Source organism: Nomascus leucogenys, chromosome 11, assembly GCF_006542625.1.
Source record: "Nomascus leucogenys isolate Asia chromosome 11, Asia_NLE_v1, whole genome shotgun sequence".
In the NCBI taxonomy this organism is placed as follows: Eukaryota; Metazoa; Chordata; class Mammalia; order Primates; family Hylobatidae; genus Nomascus; species Nomascus leucogenys.
The window spans coordinates 105,144,972-105,164,423 of NC_044391.1; the positions used below are offsets into that span (position 1 = coordinate 105,144,972).

The following is a 19,452-nucleotide window of genomic DNA, read 5'->3' on the forward strand; positions in this document are numbered from 1 at the left end:
TTCTTCATTTACTTGTTTTTGTTGTTTTTTAGAAGAGAGGGCAGGGCTTTTAAAAATCATTTTATTATTATTATGAGATGGAGTCTTGCTCTGTCACCCAGGCTGGAGTGCAGTGGTGCGATCTTGGCTCACTGCAACTTCTGCTTCCGAGTTCAAGCAATTCTCCTGCCTCAGCCTCCCGAGTAGCTGGGATTACAGGCCTGCACCACTACACCCAGCTAATTTTTATATTTTTAGTAGAGACAGGGTTTCGCCATGTTGGTCAGGCTGGTCTCAAACTCCTGGCCTCAAGTGATCCACCAGCCTCGGCCTCCCAAAGTGCTGGGATTACAGGCATGAGCCACCGTGCCTGGCCACCCATATTCTTTATTTACTTGTTTTTGTTGTTTTCCAGAAGAGAGGATAGGTCTCTTAAAAATCATTTTATTATGATTTTTCTCTAGGGTGTATACATCATTTATTTTCAGTAAAAACCATGGACACTGTTGCATGCAAAACATTTCCAAAAATCTGAAGAATATTTATACCATCAATCCCACAAAAAAGTAGAAAACCGAGTCTGTGATTAACTGAGTATCCTTAGGCAAGATAGAGTTCTCAAAGTGGTGTTGAAAGTTTTCAAGGGACAGACAGATGACTTCAAAAGGGTCACTTGTTTACAACCCCGTGCTTGCTCAAGTGTCCCCAGGAAGGAAGGAAGAGTGGTAGTGTGGACGGAGCATGGATTCTAGAGGCAGATGGCTCTTTATCTAAATCCCAACTTCACTAGCACTTGCTAACTGTGTGATCCAGGCCCCATGACTTAACCTAATACTGTGTCTGTCTCCTTCTTTGGACTCTGAGCACCTTGAGGAAAGGCAGTATCCTTGTAAAACTAAGTACAGTGTCTGATAGTTGAACAAATAGCTTTTGACATGGTCCAGGAGTAGTGAATGGTTTACTGCCTCGTGGCAACAAGGAGGTCAAGTCACAGGTTCAACCTCTGCTCAGGCCAGTTAGTTTTACATGAGAGAAATGCTATTCTGATGATTAAATGATGACTAAATGAGACATCAAAAATGAGAAAAATGCCTGGTGCACAGAAGACACTTGGCAAGCATCACCTCCCCTTCTCTTCCCTAAAGAGAAGGCCCAGGGAGAATTAAGGCATCTCTCTTCAAATGGCTAAAGGTCTCCCATGTGTCTGTGGGCTCTGAAGGGCAGAATGAGGGTCAACATACAAAGCAAAAGAATACACTTTAGCTGCACATATGGAATCATTTTCTAATAGAGCTGATAAGCAATGTATTAGAGCTGCCTCAATAATCAAGCTAATAGTTACTAAATAAAAAGCCTGTTAGGCGTTAACTGAAGTAAGGCCAGATGCAGTGGCTCACGTCTATAATCCCCGCACTTTGAAAGGCCAGGCGGACCACCTGAGGTGAGGAGTTCGAGACCAGCCTGGCCAACATGGTGAAACCCCGTCTCTACTAAAAATACAAAAATTAGCCAGGCACAGTGGCACATGCCTATAATCCCAGCTACTCGGGAGGCTGAGGCAGGAGAATCACTTGAACCCGCAGGTGGAGGTGGCAGTGAGCCGAGATCGTGCTACTGCACTCTAGCCTGGGCGACAGAGCCAGACTCCGTCTCAAAAAAAAAAAAAAAAAAAAAAAAAAGAGTTAACTGAACTAAAAAAACTGACTTGCATGCCCTTCAGTGCCTCTGGTCAGTTGCTGATTTTCATATACACTGCATTCAAACCTCCTCCTCCCCACTTCCAGTTACATGGACAAACATTTCTTACTACCTCCCACCAGCAACCTTGATCTAAGACATCCTCATCTTTCTCCCGGTTACTGTGGTAACAGAGCCTTGACTGTTCTCCTTGCCTCCTTGTCTCCCCCTGCAGCAACCAGAATGATCCTCTTCATACATAAGTCCAATCATGTCATTCTGCTGTGAATCCTCCAAAGTCTCCTCTTCCCACTTGGAGTAAAGCCGAAGTCTCACCAGAGGCTCTGGCAGGCACCACCTCTGCCCTTGGCATCCACTACTCTCTCCCACGCTCATTACACTCCAATAACAGGCACACTCACCACTTGCGGCCTCTGTGTTTCTGTTCCTTTGGCCCGGAATGTTCTTCCCCACCCACCCCATACCTAGGTAGCTCTCTCCCTCATCTCCTTTGATCTTTGCCCAAATACTACTTTTTAAATGAGGCCTTCCCTCAGGCAGCCTATTCAAGTTGTAACCACACCTGCTCCCTGCCCTAGCACACTCTCTCCCCGCCCACCTTTTTTTTTTTTTTTTTTGAGACTCACTCTGAGTCTCACAGAATCTCTCACTCTGCCACCCAGGCTGGAGTGCAGTGGTGCGATCTCACCTCACTGTAACCTACACTTCCTGGGCTCAAGCAATTCTCCTGCCTCAGCCTCCCAAGTAGCTGGGACTACAGGCATACAGCCGGCTAATTTTTCTAGTTTTTGTAGAGACAGGGTTTCAACATGTTGGCCAGGCTGGTCTTGAACTCCTGGGCTCAAGCGATCTGCCCACCTTGGCCTCCCAAAGTGCTGGGATTACAGGCATGAGCCACCATGCCCAGCCTCTGTCCCCTTGTGTCATGGCCCTTATCACCACGTGATATGCAATATATTGTATTTGCTCATGACCTGTCTGTGCCTGCTAGAATGTAAACCCCAAGGAGGACGGGATTTTTGTCTGTTTGGGTTTTTGTGGCTCTACGCCCAGCCCTATCACAGCATCTGGCATGGAGTTTGATACTCATAAAATGGCTGTTGGATGAATGAGTATATACACATCTGGGGCCCTCTAATGACACAGACCTGTGAACATGGTGCTAGTTCCGAAATACATAGTCTGTATTTTAAAAGCCTTGAACCTGGCATCTCTGTTCCACCATTCCCTATAGGAGGCCTTCTGAGACTAATCTTATGCTACCTGGGCTGTGGCATCATCTACCATAATGATCCTTAACTTATATTAAGAATAAATAATTACAACACAACTGTTGTCACAGTAGCACTGAGAATACCTATTATGTGCCAGGTATGATGCATAGCCTAGTGCACAAGGGCCCTCACACAGTTGTAACAATCAGAAATAATTGTCACAGCTCACATACAACTAAAATAGAATCCTCTTTAGGGGAAAATGCTGGAAAATCCTCTTGAATGTTTCATTTCCTTGCTTATAAAACGATCACCTCATAAGATCAGTTGTTATTCATTTCTGTTGCTAAATGCTTAGTTGGTTTTTTTTTAGAGTTAGAGCTGGTCTAATTTGCTCTTTAGTTCAAAAATCACTCCTAGCCACAAAGCACTTTGTGAAAAGGAACAGCAGCCGCCTATTGGTGGCAGATCAGCATGGGATGGTGGGGTGCGGGTGGGGAGGCAGGAGGTGGACCGCTTACCTCTTGGATCTCCAGGTCGATGCTGTGCAGCGTCCTCTGTAAGCGCAGGTGGCCCAGGTGGATGTGCTTGCCTTCTTCCTCTTCGGGACTGGGCCGCTCGTCACTGTCCAGGAGGAGGTGGCCTTTCTGCTCTGCCAGCACCGCCTGATGCTCAGTGCGCTGCAGCTGTCTCACCTTCTCTTTCTTGCCCCTGGAAGCCCTCTTGTCTTTTTTCATTTTGGGGGTCAGCTTGGGCGAGTTCTGGATACTGGAGTGGGAGGAGTCCCATGCCAAGGTGGCATTTTTCATCTCTATCTTGATGTGAGGACTGGCTGGTTTGTTCTTTATCATGTGAACCTCTTCCATTAGAAACAAACTCTGATAGGAGTTGTGAGAGAGGTGCAAAGATGAGACACTGCATCAAGACCAGGGAGACAAGCCTAGGGCGTACACTCACGTAGCAAAACACATCAGGCTATACAGTGGAAGGAAGCTGAAGGGCAAAAGGTAGCTCATTAGTGCAGCCCAGTCTCAGGCCCATCAAGGGGTCACGGGAGTGTGGGGCAACCTCAAGAGGTCCAGGGGCCTTGTCAATGACCCAATATTCCACATGACAAATTACATGCTAAACTGCCTTTCCCCCTCAGCCAGCCTAAAGCAGACCTAATGACATTTAACTGACTGGCATGTAGCCCCTTGTTCTAAGGAGTAGTAAAAAGCAGGTAGGAAAAGCAAAGGGCATGCTGACCTCCAGTACAGATGCTCACTACGTGTTTTCCTTCCAGACCCTTCCTGCAGAATGCCAAAGCCCGCCCACTTCCCACACTCACAGCGCCGCACGTATCTAGGAGTAGAGACTGTCACAGGCTTACATTGCTACCGTCAGAAAAGAGTATCTAAAGTTTCATCTACCGCAGAGAACATCTTCTTGCCAAGAAACTCTCATGTCTTCAAAGCCTTGCCTTGGAACTTGAGAGTTCAAACAACCAAAGGAACAGGCTTGCATGGAAATGAAGGGTATCTCCCTGAGAAACATCCCTTGGGAAGAGAACAAGACACTTTCCTCCCACTCATTCCCAGAGACCCCTGAGTTATGTTAAAAGAAAAATAATTTTTTTTTTGAGATGGAGTCTCGCTCTGTTGCCCAGACAGGAGTGCAGTGGCACGATCTCAACTCACTACAACCTCCACCTCCCAGGTTCAAGAGATTCTGACGCCTCAGCCTCCCAAGTAGCTGAAATTACAGGCACATGCCACCATGCCCGGCTAATTTTTGTATTTTTTTTGTAGAGATGGAGTTTCGCCATGTTGGCCAGGCTGGTCTTGAGCTCCTGGGCTCAAGTGATCTGGCTGCCTCAGCCTCCCAAAGTGCTGGGATTACAGGCGTGAGCCACCGCACCCAGCTGAAGAATGAATTCTTGAAGAGGGAAATGTTTCTGAAATTAAGATGTAAAACACTGATCATAATAAATCACAGCCCAGGATTTTCCCGTAAGACTTTGAATCCACTTTTTTTTTAGTGAGACGGAGTCTCGCTCTGTCGCCCAGGCTGGAGTGCAGTGGCACAATCTCGGCTCACTGCAAGCTCCACCTCCTGGGTTCACGCCATTCTCCTGCCTCAGCCTCCCGAGCAGCTGGCACTACAGGTGCCCGCCACCACACCCGGCTAATTTTTTGTATTTTTAGTAGAGACAGGGTTTCACCATGTTAGCCAGGATGGTCTAGATCTCCTGACCTTGTGATCCGCCTGCCTCAGCCTCCCAAAGTGCTGGGATTACAGGCGTGAGCCACCTTCTAACAATCCTCTTAAGCCAGTGATCTTCTCTACAGAATGCTATACCAGTTGGATTCACAGTATGATTTAAAATACATTTATCTTAATTTTAAAAAATCTTAAACATTACAAAATCTTTAGAGAAAAGATAGCTTTTAGGGTCAGGACCCTCCTTAGTTACTGAGAACCCCCCAGCTATCTTAAAGTTTGCAGGTGCTATTAAATATCATACATAATCCCTCTCCCCAAGAACCAACCCTTTCTCTCTTGGATTCTAAACTTCTAAGCTCTCCCTTAAGCCCCCGTCTCCCATTCATCCCTGATCCTATCTTCCCCGCAGTGTCATGATTCTAAACTTCTGAGATAATCTTCACTCTCGAGTAACCTTAGGTGTGGCCCCCGCTTGCTGAAATGGCTGCTGGTTTCATTTGTTCAAAGCCTTCCTGAGAGACTGAGCTAAGAGTAACATGCCAAACATTTTGATCACCTTCACAGAGTAAAACCACATGCCGACAGAATTTCTATCATTTCTCTCCCCTAAAGATTTATTCAAAGGATGAAGGTCTTTTAGGCCTCAATGAACTATTAAGAAACATGCCAGTACCTACTTGTTTTCACAGCTCCAGCCCCATGTTTCCTTCCTACTCCCCGCAGCCTTACCCTCCCTTCTACCAGGAGAGTTTCGGCTTCAGATCACTCTGCCCTGACGTGCTAAGACGCAGACACGGGCCTCCCGATACTTGAACTTGTATCTACTTGAATTTGCACCTGTCAGAACAGAATCTTGATATAACATAAACCTATAGCCATATAAACCTAGAAACTATAAGCCTCAACTTTATCACAGGACACTAACCATGAAAACACTACTCAATCACTAGAAGAATCAAATCAGAATGAACCTGTTGAGAGCAGAAGAGGGGACTACTCACAGGGTTGCCAGATAAATATAAGATGCCCAGTTAAATTAATTAATTAATTTATTTATTTGTTTTTTGAGACACGGTCTCACTCTGTCACCCAGGGTGGAGTGCAGTGGCGCAATCTCGGCTCACTGCAACCTCTGCCTCCCAGGTTCATGCCATTCTCCTGTCTCAGCCCTCCCAAGTAGCTGGGATTACAGGTGCCCACCACCACGCCCAGCTAATTTTTGTATTTTTTAGTAGAGACGGGGTTTCATCATGTTGGCCAGGCTGGTCTCGAACTCCTGGCCTCAAGAGATCCACCTGCTCAGCCTCCCAAAGTGCTTAGGATTACAGGCGTGAGCCACCATGCCCGGCCCCAGTTAAATTTAGATTCCAGAAAAACAATAATAATTTTTCAGTATAAGTATATTCCATGCAGTATTTCACTGGGTGTCTTGTGTCTGTATCCACTGGTGACAATCAGTGCAGCTTCACACTGCCTTTCTACAGGTTATCAAATCAATAAATTACAGGTTACATAAATAAATTTTATATCTCTTTTCCTATTCTTTATGCATACTACCCAACAGGAAGCAACAAGTTCTCCTGCAAGATGCACTTGCAGGGTACGTGAAATAGAGAAAAGATTATGCTTGCAAATCTGTCAGATCTCCAACTCCAATTTAAAAAGGAAAGAAAGAAAATGACGTAAAACAAGACACAGGGTGAAAAGCAGGGCTCTGCAACATCGTCAATGAGTTTCAAGGTCTGTAAAATGAATCAAAGAAGCAAGTCCCATCCTTGTTATTCTATATTCCATCTTCTAAAAATGATGGGAGGGCAGATGCTTTTGGGGAGATACAATCCCAGGAACAGTTCTGTTGTTTTCAAAAGGCTGCCTTAGATGGTCCCCCAAGACTGAGACAAACTTCCTTTAATGTACTCAGAAACATAATAAACAGTTGCCTTACACCTAAAAAACAGCCCCCAGCCCTCATAAAGTCAATGTAATTCTAATTAATAGATATCTGAAGATAAGAAGAAAGAACCGGCTTAGAGTTGGGGAGGAATTAAGTAATAAATACTTGTTATCTTTTTTTTTCTGAGACAGAGTCTCACTGTGTTGCCCAGGCTGGAGTGCAGTGGCACGATCTCGGCTCATGGCAACCCCTACCTCCCAGGTTCAAGTGATTCTCCTGCCTCAGCCTCCCGAGTAGCTGGGACTACAGGCGCACACCACCACACCCGGCTAATTTTTTGGATTTTTAGTAGAGATGGGGTTTTACCATGTTGGCCAGCCTGGCCTTGAACTCCTGACCTCAAGTGATCCAACCACCTCAGCCTCCCAAAGTGTTGGGATTACAGGCGTGAGCCACCAAGGCTGGCCATAAATACTTGTTATCTTGTGCCAAGCATCTAATTAAAAAAAGAATAACAAGGAAAAAAAGAGACCGAGACCACCAAGGGGAGTAAGATAGAAGGGGTCTAAAGTCTCATGGGGCATCAAATAGAGCTGTGGGTGGTGCTGCTTCTACTATTAACTCAGAGGCTCCCTGGAGACAGGAGGGACCTATGATGTGAAAGCCACCTGCTAATCCAAGTCCTCACTAATAAGCAGGAGATGAGAGCCCTCGAAAAACAAAGGGAGGACCAACCTACACTACATGCCCTTACTTTGTCCAAAATGCTACCAAATCCATTCACTAACAAGAATATAGAAATGAACAGCAGGGAGAACTATGGTCAAACATTTGCTTTCATCCACGACTGGTTATTGCGGATTCAGCAAAATAAAGCTCTGAGTCCCATTAGGCCATTTTTTTTCATATGACTCTGGCTCTTGGTTTTCTAAGAAGTGGCCACTTTGGGGTGGGGGAGGGGCACTTCCGAAGACCAGCTTTCTTCCTTTCTCTCTTCTCTCCTTCCTTCCTTCCTTCTCTCTTCCCTCCCTCCCTTCCTTTTTCTTTCTTCTCTTTTTGCAACAACAACAACAAAAAAAAACAGGTAAGAGTCTCACTCTGTTGCCCAGGCTGGAGTGCAGTGCCATGATCATAACTCACTGCAGGCTCAACCTCCTGGGCTCAAGCAATCTTCCCACCTCAGCCTCCCGGGTAGCTAGGACTATGGGTGCACACCACTGCACCTGGCTATCTTTTTATTTTTTTGTAGAGACGGGGTCTTGCTGTGTTGCCCAGGCTGGTCTTGAACTCCTGGGCTCAAGTGAGCCACCTGCCTCAGCCTCCCAAAGAGCTGGGATTACAGGTGTGAGCCACCACACCCAGCCAGGACTAGCTTTCTTGACCAAATAAAAGTCACCTGGTCAACTGTAAACAAGTAGAATACAAACAAATCCCAGGAACCGAGTTTCCATGTTTCTTAAGAAGAAAATCCAATTTGTTTTCTCCTGAACCTCCAAGATGATTATATTCATCCCTCAAACATGTGAGCTTCAAGCCTTCACATCACCAAAATTGCTTTCATATTCCTTTCACTGGCCAATAAAGACAAGCAGGGACATAGGAGCTAATCTATGTGGTGGCAACGTCAAGGAATTCCAGACCACATGGCATCCCTTTTTTTTTGTTAAGTATTAACCACTATCAAATATCTATTTCTCTCCATCCTCCCAAATATACTCCCTTTTGTATCATGTATGTGTATTATCCTGAAGGAACAAAGAAAGCCAAGGTATGATCAACTAACCACCTGCAAGAAAAGAAGCTGATACTTACTTAACTGCACTTCTCAACATGATCTAGTTTTATGACTATTTCCATGTAACTGCTTTCCCTGCATCGTGAGTAGCAACCACAGGGCAGGAAAAAGAAAGTATCAAAAAGGATTCAGCATGTCAACCAATCAAAGTGACAGTAGCAAAGATCAAGGGGAAGATGCCCCACAGTGCTGGTCTTCTAGGTTTAAGCCACTTCAAGGCCCAATGAGTTGCGACACATCCATGTCAGGCCCAGGTGGAAAGGGCTAGCTCTAAAGGGGAACTCTGCAATCCTGGGAGCCCAGATCATGGCCGTCCACAAAAGGTAAAAATTCACATTAATTTAAAAAGGTGACAAGTCTCGTCCCTCAATTCAGTCTCCTCTACTGCCCCCTTTTTCTTACCAACTTGCCAAAATGCCAAAGCCAAGCTTAAGCCCAGTGAGGCCAGCCTGTGTGGCCCCTTGAACAGAGCCAGCAGTTAGTTGTGCGGGGAGGGCTCCTGACACGGGGGCAGGGGAAGGAGCCACTTACCTTAAATCTGTCAACAGCCACCGAGGCTTCTGAGAGGGACTTTACTGAAAACGGTGTTACTTTCAAAGCAAAAGTCATGGAATTGAAGACTGTCACCACTGTGAAAGCCTGAAAATAGGAGAAGAGAAGAAACTGTGCCTAATGATGCTATGCAACTAAAGTAACCTGACACCATACATTTCCTCTCAGGTGCTAGGAAGGCTGCAACTTGACTGTCAGCTGTTATTACATTTTTTTTTTTTTTTTTTTTTTTGAGACGGAGTCTCACTCTGTCACCCAGGCTGGAGTGCAGTGACACGATCTCGGCTCACTGCGACTTCCACCTCCCGGATTCAAGCTGTTCTCCTGCCTCAGCCTCCCGAGTAGCTGGAATTACAGGCATGCACCACTATGCCCCGCTAATTTTTGTATTTTTAGTAGAGACAGGGTTTCACCATGTTGGCCAGGCTGGTCTCAAACTCCTGACCTCAAGTGATCCGCCCACCTCGGCCTCCAAAAGTGCTGGGATTACAGGCGTGAGCCACCATGCCTGGCCACATTTTTTTTTAAGTAGAGTTTTTGAGACCTTCAATTAAAATTGTCAGTAAATATGAACCACAGGATGATCTGTATTTTCAGAATTAAACTCAAACTTATGTTGACTAAAAACAATTCATACACTATTTGTGCATAAAGCCTGGCTCCCCACTCTTCTGCTTCTCAGCTTAATCCCATGAATGAAAAAATACCTGCTAATTCTTGGGGGAACCTCCAGGTCCAGTAAGGAGAAGACCAGAGCATCATCTCCATGTGTGGTTTTTTTTTTTTTTTTGAGATGGAGTCTTGCTCTGTTACCCAGGCTGGAGTGCAGTAGTGCGATCTCGGCTCACTGTAACCTCCGCCTCCTGGGTTCAAGTGATTCTCCTGCCTCAGCCTCCAGCAAATGTGGTATTTCTAAAATGTTCCCCATCCCTGAGGGTTCCCTGACCTGTGCTGCTGTCAGATCGAAGCCCAGGGTCATATGAACAGAGAAGGTCACCACGCTGGCGATCACCACCACAATGGGAGCCACACCCACAGTGATGCTCTGGAAGTACCCGGCTTTTTCCAATATCCGACGCTCCTCCTCACGGATTTCTATGAATAAAAAGCAAGCCAATTTCAAAGCAAGTTAAAAGAAGCCTAGGGATGTTGTTCCTCCACCTCCAAACAAGACTCTGTAGGTCTCCAGCCACCCTTCAACACCTGTGACTATCAACTCTACCACTAAAGCTGGTATAAAAGGCTGAGGTTTGAAATGGATCAAGTGACAGGAATGAATCTAACAGAAAGCAGTCACTATATATGAACTCAATGATCATCTTCTATGATACCTTTTTCTGATTCTTCTTGTATGTTTCTTAGGTTGAGAAGGAATGAACACATTAATTGTATCTATAATTGGCAGTTGCGTTTGCTTACCCAGTTGTTGTTTACTTTTTGCCTAAGGAATTAACAGGAAAGACAATACAATGGCACTGGAGAATTAAAAAGGGAGGGACTAAAAGGCCAGGCGCCGTGGCTCACGCCTATAATCCCAGCACTTTGGGAGGCCAAAGCAGGGGGAATCACCTGAGATCAGGAGTTCGAGACCAGCCTGGCCAACATGGCGAAACCCCGTCCCTGCTAAAAATACAAAAATTAGCCGGGTGTGGTTGTACACGCCTATGATCCCAGCTACTTGGGAGGCTGAGGCTGGAGAATCGCCTGAACCTGGGAGGTGGAGGTTGCAGTGTGCCGAGATTGCACCACTGTATTTCAGTCTGGGTGACAAAGCCAGACCTTGTCTCAAAAAAAAAAAAAAAAAAAAAAAAAAAGGGCGGTGGGGAGGGAACTAACATTTCCTAGAGTGCCTGCTGTATGTTGGCAGTGGGATAGAAGCTTCCATACAAAAATGCAGTAACGACAACTGGAAGAAGATAGGTGAAATACAATTTCTATAGGCAGAATGATTTTTCTTAAATATTTGCAAAATCAACCCCTGTATTAGCAAAGCAACCATAGAGTGCTGAAGACCATGGAGCAGGAAGCAGAACAGTAAGACACTTTTTTTTTCAGATGAGGTCTCACTCTGTTGCTCTGGCTCGAGTGCAGTGGCACAATCATGGCTCACTGCAGCCTCAACCTCCATGGATCAAGTGATCCTCCCATCTTAGCCTCCCAAGTAGCTGGGACCACAGATGTGCACTACCATGCCAAGTTTTATTTTTTGTAGAGATGAGGTCTCACTACGTTACCCAGGCTGGTCTTGAACTCCTGGGCTCTAGTGATCCTGTCTCTCCTTCCAAAGCGTGGAGACTAAAGGCATGAGCCACCTCACCTGGCCAATACTTTTTTTTTTTTTAAGACGGAGTCTCACTCTGTTGCCGAGGCTGGAGTGCAGTGGTGTGATCTCAGCTCACTGCAACCTCTGCCTCCCGGGTTCAAGTGATCCTTCTGCCTCGGCCTCTTGAGTAGCTGGGATTACAGGCTATGCCACCACGCCTGGCTAATTTTTGTATTTTTAGTAGAGATGGGGTTTTGCCATTTTGGCCAGGCTGCTCTTGAACTCCTGACCTCAGGTGATCCACTCGCCTCAGCCTCCCAAAGTGCTGGGATTACAGGCATGTACCACTGCACCTGGCAAATACTTAATTCTTCTAAGAGGCTATGCACTGACCTTAAAGGTATTACCACTGCCTAAGGCATTGGGAACTATCTTCACAGCTAGTTTCTAAGTCACATAAAAACACTGAACTCCTTACTTTAACATGTATTATACACCTTGGCCATGTCTATAGTGAGTAAGAACACACTTTTCAAATTAATACATACAGGTAAACATACCAGTCAGGGGCTGATGGATGAGGGAAATTTCAGAAAAAAGATCATAAAACTATAGAATCAGAGAGCCAGAAAGGACCAGTGGCAGCCATCCTGCCGTCAACCTGCTGGCAGATGTCCATTCAGAATCCATTTATTCCACTCTAGTAGAAACAAACTCACTGCTTAACAAGGCAGCCCCATCCACTGCTGGGCACCTCTTGAGTAGTCATCTCCTCTGGATGCTTCTTAGCTTAACAGCCTTCATAAATCAAATGTAGATTCCAGAATTGGACATCATGTTCCTGAAGGTTACTCAATGAAAGGAAAACAACAGCTGCCTTGCTCTGAACACTGTTTTTTTTTTCTTTTTTGAGACAGAGTCTCACTGCGACACCCAGACTGGAGTGCAACGGCGTGATCTCAGCTCACTGCAATCTCCGCCTCCTGGGTTCAAGCGATTCTCCTGTCTCTGCCTCCTGGGTAGCTGGGATTACAGGCATGCATCACCACACCCAGCTAATTTTTGTATTTTTAGTACAGACGGGGTTTCACTATATTGGCCAGGCTGGTCTTGAACTCCTGAACTCAGGTGATCCACCTCCCTCAGCCTCTCAAAGTGCTGGGATTACAGGCGTGAGCCACTGGTACCTGGCCTGAACACTGTATTTCTACTCCACCTATAATGCACTGACTGTTTTACAGCACTGGACTCAGCTCCCGATGAGGTTATGGTCTACCAACAGCCCCATCTCTTTTATTTAAATTAAGTATCTATCTGTTTGTTTTTAAGTATCTCCTGCTTAAATTTCACCTGTTTTAAGGCACACTGGTTCAACTTGTGTTGATATCTTTCTGAATGCCCCATCTGTGCTATTTCTCCTAGCTTTGTTGGCACTTACATATTTGACAGAGCTAGGACCAGCATCCAGCCATCCTGACTCCCAGCTTACCTCAAGGACCACAAACTATTTCTTGTGAAATCACGGAGTAGAGTGGGCAAAGGTGGAGCTCTCAGTAGTAATTTGATATTGTCTTCTGTGAAAGCCTCATGACCAGGCTGGAAAATCATGGGCAGGATGAGAATATACACAGGGGGCTTTGAAACTGAATTATTCCTAACTAACTGTGTTTTGACTGGGAAAAATCACCATTTTCCCAGGTCTCAATTTCCTCATCAGTGAGATGAGGTTATGGGTTCAAATCTCTAAGATCCCTTTTGAACACAAAGATTCTATATTATGTCCTATGATACTAGACACTAGTCCTAGTATGTAATGTGTTCAGAAAGCAAAGTGTGTGAATGATAAGACCCAAAGAATCCAAAGTCCTTCTACTACATGCACATATGAAATCTTTAAACTCACTTTGAACACTTTGAGAAAATGCTTTGACCCAAGCATACATTTTAATAAATTTAATGTAGGTAAGAACTTCATTCATCTTCTGGACACGTTCATCCGTGGCGGCCACGCATTTTCTCCTGAAATATGCTGTGAGCCGTGATGCAAACATCTGAAAGGAAAAGCGATGCCACGCCAAATTAAAGCTCATTCAAACTTGAGAACTACCTAATCTGCTTAAGGTCATTCTCAATAAAATGAGCATATAATCCTGTTTGCTAGGATGGGCCAAATGTTACGTAGTTGTACTGTCTTTAATAAAAGTGACCTATTGAATTGTAATAAAACATTACTGAATTCTTATCTCTTTGTAAGGCAATGAAGACAAGTAAGTATTTATTCTCAATAGCGACCACAGATACTGAGTGCTTCCAAAGGGGAGGCAGGAGGGCCCTATCACTTAGCACCAACTCCAGTGCAGTGACTCAAACACTCCTATGTCAAGTGGGACAGGGCTCACCAGCTGGCCTTCTCATTCAGACTCTTTTTCATGCAAGTGACACGTTACCTCCTCTCAAGTCAAAATTCTGTCCCTATGGAGCAAGCACTATCTAGCTCTAGATTGAACTTGCTTTGAGGAAATTTCCAATCAGAGCTGTGAGACTTCAGCAATGCCTACTATAACCCAATGGAAGTAACTCGTCTCCTAAGGAGAAGCTGCCAAGATTCAGCTGGGAGGCTTACTCACCATTGCTGGGTAAAAGAGGATAAAAACAGCTGATCCCAGGAAGCCTGTTGGTCCCAGAATAATTACATTATAAATCATGCCTAAGATGGCAACAACGGGTCCTCCAGCCAGCAGGCTGCCAACGGCTGCTGCCTCAAACATCCTCTGCCCGTCGCTGGAGCAAATGTTGATGAGCTATAAGATACAAAGAGTAGTGAGGGCCCCCTACAAGGACACGGTTCATTTGTCTCAGGAGGAAGATAAAGGACAAGGCAGGACCCTAGAGGAACGAACCTCAAGCTAGGAAGTTGCTCTCTGCTGTAAAGCAAACACCCCTCACTCACCTCACCCAGGGATTTCTCTTTAATGTTCTTTAACTTAAGGATCTTCTTAAATGCCATGGTTAGGATGGCCCCCCGCAAGCGGACACCGGTTCGGTAATTCAATGCCCAAGTCAGTGCAAGCGACCAAGACCGCACGATTTCCGTCAGAAGGAGGCCCAGGACTAACAACAAGCTGTACTGCAGGTTAGACTCTGTTGCCTGGGTATACTCCAAGAGGTGTTTCACCATGAAGGCCTACAGGGAGAAACACACACCACTGTCAACATCTCCACGGCACTCACACACAATGTCATAGTTTTATGTTAAGTTAGAAAGAGTAGGCAGCTCCACTCAGGGACCAGTGCGCAAGCAAAGCAAAACTTTAGAGGACCCAATTATTACAAGCTGCCTGCAGTAATTTACTCAGGGCATTCTGCAGGAGCTAGGTCTAATTGCAAACTTTCTTCCTTACAGGACACCATCAAAACCATTACTCTTTCTAATGTAACATAAACCTATGAATGAGCTGAAATTAACTCTAAACACATGGTCATTCAAAAGTATAGCTTTGACCTTATTCCAGTATCTCCACACATGGATACATTTCTTTACATGAAATTAAGACCTTTTTTTTGGATCGTTTCAAACGTGCTTATTTGATAAAAAGGAACAGTGTACCTACAGTTGTACTGGGGAAGAGTGAGAAGTGCATTTGCAAAACATTCCTGAAAATAAACATCAGCAGTTTAATAGTACAGAAGAGAGCAAATAAAGCAGGCTATCAAAAATCCAGAGACCCTCCCATGGGCCCGCCCCACTCCCGACTCCCTCCCAAAAATGAAAACATGTTACCTCAGGTAGCATATGTCTAACACCACCTGCAGAGGGAAGGCGGCCAGCCCCCAAGAACCACCGAGGGCCACCTCCAGCTGAGGTCCTGCAACGCCGGAGCACACACTCACACAAGGCACATTCAGCAACAGTATTAAATACCAGGAAGTGGGAAGGAATGTACTTTTATTGAAAATGAAAAAATATAAAAGTACCATCTTCAAAGAGCATCTCACAAACACTGTACAGCAGGTGAAGCATTGCAGTAACATACATTGAAACATACAGAGTCGAGTTATACAGGACTAGCCATCTAACAGGTCATCTGGCCTCCGACGGTTGTTTAACGACACACAGTAGAAATAGAGAATAGAACCCATATCTGTTTCCAGAGTCCAAAGTAGTAGATCAGGCTGACAGCACTCAATCAGTGAGGGCTCCTGAGGTTGCAATGATTCTGCAATGGAGTAGATTCTCTAGGAAAAAAGACCTTGCTGCTAAGGAAAGAGAATTAAAAACAAAACAAAACGAAAAGCTCCCCAAAGAGGTACTCTGCTCAAAATGGCTGGTGCTACTGGTGCACTAAGCTGTGAGGAATTACCTCTGCTTGGGACAGAATAAAAAATCCTAGGCCTCAAGGAAAAACTGGTGGCATCCTTCTGGGTCTTTTCAAGTCCTTGCATCTAAAAATCAATCTTGACAAAAATAAAACAAAAAACCACAACAAAAGAAAGCCAAACCAATCCCCCACCCTAAAGGAAGAAAAAAATTAATGTGAAGCCCATCCACCCTTCTACCCAGGTGCCTTATAGCAAAGGTGACTGCAGCTGTAAGTCAGAGCTGAATGACAGACAAAAATGGAGGCCAGACACCAAGGTCTGGAGGTAGCTACGCTGAATTCCAGAACCCAGACTCTCTCTGGGTTAATTTCTTGTTTTTCCTGAGATTAAATTAATACCAGATGTCCACTAGGTCCTAGGAGATCCCCACCAATCAGATTTTTGCCAAGTCCCAGGAAATAACCTGATCAAATAGGAGACTTCAGGTTCCAAGAACTACGGTATTCCACCTCTCCCCTCCCTCAGATTTTTAGGTTTATATCCATTGCTTGGGTCAGCACTGTATACAGCCGGGTTGCTGGTTTACTAGCAAGAAGATTGGCTTCTTTTCCAGTATGCAATCCAAAATGTGGAACTGAGTCACAGGGCCAAAGCCCCCTTTTCCTCACGTGAAGCAACTCAGTAAGATGGCGGTGCAGTGAAGCCTGTTCCCACACACCTCGGCACTGATGGAGCAGTCTCCAAAGGAAGGCTGAAAGGACAGCAGGTGGTTGCCTTGGGCTCCTTCCTTCCCATACCTTTAGAGTGCCATTTTTCAGCACTGGGTAATAGCATCAGCGCCTCCCAGAGGGGAGGAGCAGGGAAGGTAAAAGACATAGTGAATGCTTATACTATGCGAAACTTTCAAAGGGGGGGGAAAAAGAGGAAACAGCAGATTAAAGAAGTTCCAACACATCGGGTTTTTAAATAACAATGACATTTCAAACCATTTTTTAGGGGATAAAGAAAAAAGAGGTTTTCATGAAAAATCCAACCAAAATTTAGTTTTTAAAAAGTTACAAATGTATCATTTAAATCTAAACAAACTGGAAGAAAACTTGAGACTGTTAGCATAGCTGTCTGGCTGTGGAAAGCATTCCCAGTGAATAAACATTACCTTACCTGAACTCTTGGCGAGAGATTCTGCCCAGCTTGACTCTCTCATTCTGACCGCAGAATACAGCCATCCTGAAAATTCTAAAGAACAGCTTCTGTCACTGGTTCCACTACAGAGAGACTCCCCCCAAATCCAGATCCTGACAGCACCAAGCAAGCTGCAGGTGGAGAGAGGTTGGAAGGGTGGGAAACTTACCTCTCTAAGGGTTTTACACTGTCCTTTCCCCAAAAGGCCCTCGAGCAGAGTTAGCATTCACCAAGAGAGAGCACTGCAGGAGGCGGCCTTCTCTTGCAGATCTACGGTGCGATGCTAATTCTTTATACACAGATCATAGGTGAGGCCTGGTCTTTTAGAACTGTCTTAATCCAAAAAGGCCCCAAAGCATCTCGGTAAGTGTAGCAATGTGGCTACACAGGACCACACGGTTAGAGATTCTGGTATTCCATTAACATTATTATGACTCCCGGGCACCCTGCACATACAGCGGTAGTCCACTGGTGTCACCAAAACCTTGGATCATCTTGGTGTATAAATGTCAGCATCAGCTGGCTGGCAGGTAAAAACAAACAGAACACAACAACTTGATTGTGTTTCATTTGTTCTGTGTATGGCTACCAAGGTTCGGTGAAACCCGAGCGGGGACGAGAAATAAAAATACCGTTTTATTTGGGGAGCCCGTATGTGGGCAGTCTGTCCTTACACAGGTTTCTGTAAGAACAGACTAAGCTAGTTTGAAAGTCGTGCCAGATTAGAAAACTTGTAAAAATCTAAAACGAATGTTCCTCAAAAGGATTTAAGTCCACAGACAGGAGGTTTACTCACTGCTAGTACTAATCTCAAAACCAGCCTGGTTTTTCAATTTCCAATGAAAAAGAAACATATTAGAATTGGAGTTCCAAAAAAGGAAATGTGTATTGTTTATACTTTTAAATCTACACAAGAGACTATGGATGAGTCCATTGCTTTCTCAGCTCTAGGACAGAATCCCATGAAATAACACTGGCCTTAAGGTGCTCTTCCCTGAAAGGGCAGAGAGAAGAAAAAGCATGCTGCTGCTTTCCTGTTAAAGGAGGGCTCTTAGCTTTCCCTGGCAGCTAGAGTTTCCTAGAGGTTAGTATCCCAGTGTTCTGCACCATAAATGAGAGATTAAGGAATATACGGATGTTCAGGGGAGGGACTGTGAAGCCACCAAGCTGAATATGGATAGGTACCTTTTTATTCAAAAAATAAAAAATAAAAATCCCAACAATCCACGGAATTTTTTTTAGAGGGGAGCCAATGAAGTTCTTGCATTGGCCAAACGGAATCAAGAAAGCCCATGATCACTTTATTCGCAAAGCCTGCATATGGTGCTACCCAGAGGAACGAATTCTATGAGATCAGAGCAGCCACCAGCCCTGTAGTGAAACAATGACAGAAGCTCTTCTTGGGGGAAGCTGGCTCTATGAAAATGTTTGCCATTTTGGTAAATTACATAACACAACATTTCAGTTACATGGTCCTTCTTACTTAAAACTTTTATATAAAGTATGTTAGTTGGTCAATTATTAATAATATAGAAACCCAATACCAGAAAAGTAGTGTTCTCTGCTTCAGAAAAGAGATCAAAACTTTAACAAGAGGCATCAAACGTTAAAAAAAAAAAAACAAAAACAAAACTGCAAATTAGTTTTACCTAATCGCCATGCATCTTAGGCACATACTTACCAAAACCATGAACCTCCAGCTTACCCACACACGGAAAACGCACAGTACAAGCAGTACTACTGCTCCGATGCCTCAAGGCAAATGTGTAGAGAATAGATTTAATCAAGGTCTCAAGTGTAAGGCAGCACAGCAGGTGTAAGAAACAGGTGCCCAGGAAACAGAGTGAATGTCAAAGGCTCTCTTGTCTACTCTGCATCAGTACAGACTGGGGAAAACCACGGCTGCCACCCCAGCGCTTGCCACACAGTCACACTATAAGCCAAACTTAAACGGACTCCAGGTCAGACTCTAAAATCCTCGACAGTCCTCTAGTTTTCTCAGGGCTTATTTGCCACGGACCTGCCAAACGTGATAACTCTGCCTCCAGGCACTCAGTATGTCCCTGGCGCTGGCTCACCAGCCCGGGCCACACAACGTGCTCTCACCCACTCATAGCACTGCAAGACACATCTGCCTGCACCGACTGTCATTTCATGTCAACACATAACCGAGAAGCACAGTCCTGTGCAGAACTGGAGTCAGTTCCATTTCACCCCCGCCCAGAGGTCAAGCCAGTTCCATTTCTTCTCTGGCAACACTGCCCTTTCATCCTTCCAGCTGTTGCCAAAATCCATTGACCCCTTTCAACAGACATCTCTAAGGCATCTCTAAGACTGCTACCTAGCCCAA

The 19,452-nt window shown here is 45.0% G+C and overlaps 1 protein-coding gene across 3 annotated transcripts in view; it reads right to left on the reverse strand.

The window, feature by feature from the left end:
- The window catches only part of ABCC5 (ATP binding cassette subfamily C member 5), a 96,476-nt gene that overhangs the window by 47,068 nt on the left and 29,956 nt on the right, over positions 1-19,452 (reverse strand). Inside the window, exons 1-7 of one of the 3 annotated variants that reach the window (XM_030822889.1) lie at positions 15,208-19,440; positions 14,551-14,784; positions 14,228-14,401; positions 13,504-13,651; positions 10,284-10,432; positions 9,317-9,424; positions 3,413-3,769 (exon numbers count right to left, since the gene is read on the reverse strand). In XM_030822889.1, coding sequence (XP_030678749.1) covers positions 3,413-3,769; positions 9,317-9,424; positions 10,284-10,432; positions 13,504-13,651; positions 14,228-14,401; positions 14,551-14,778 — 1,164 coding nt within the window. In that variant the 5' untranslated portion in view covers positions 14,779-14,784; positions 15,208-19,440. Of the gene's footprint in view, positions 1-3,412; positions 3,770-9,316; positions 9,425-10,283; positions 10,433-13,503; positions 13,652-14,227; positions 14,402-14,550; positions 14,785-15,207; positions 19,441-19,452 lie in introns of those variants that run through there. The other 2 variants (XM_030822888.1, XM_030822890.1) reach the window with 2 other exon arrangements.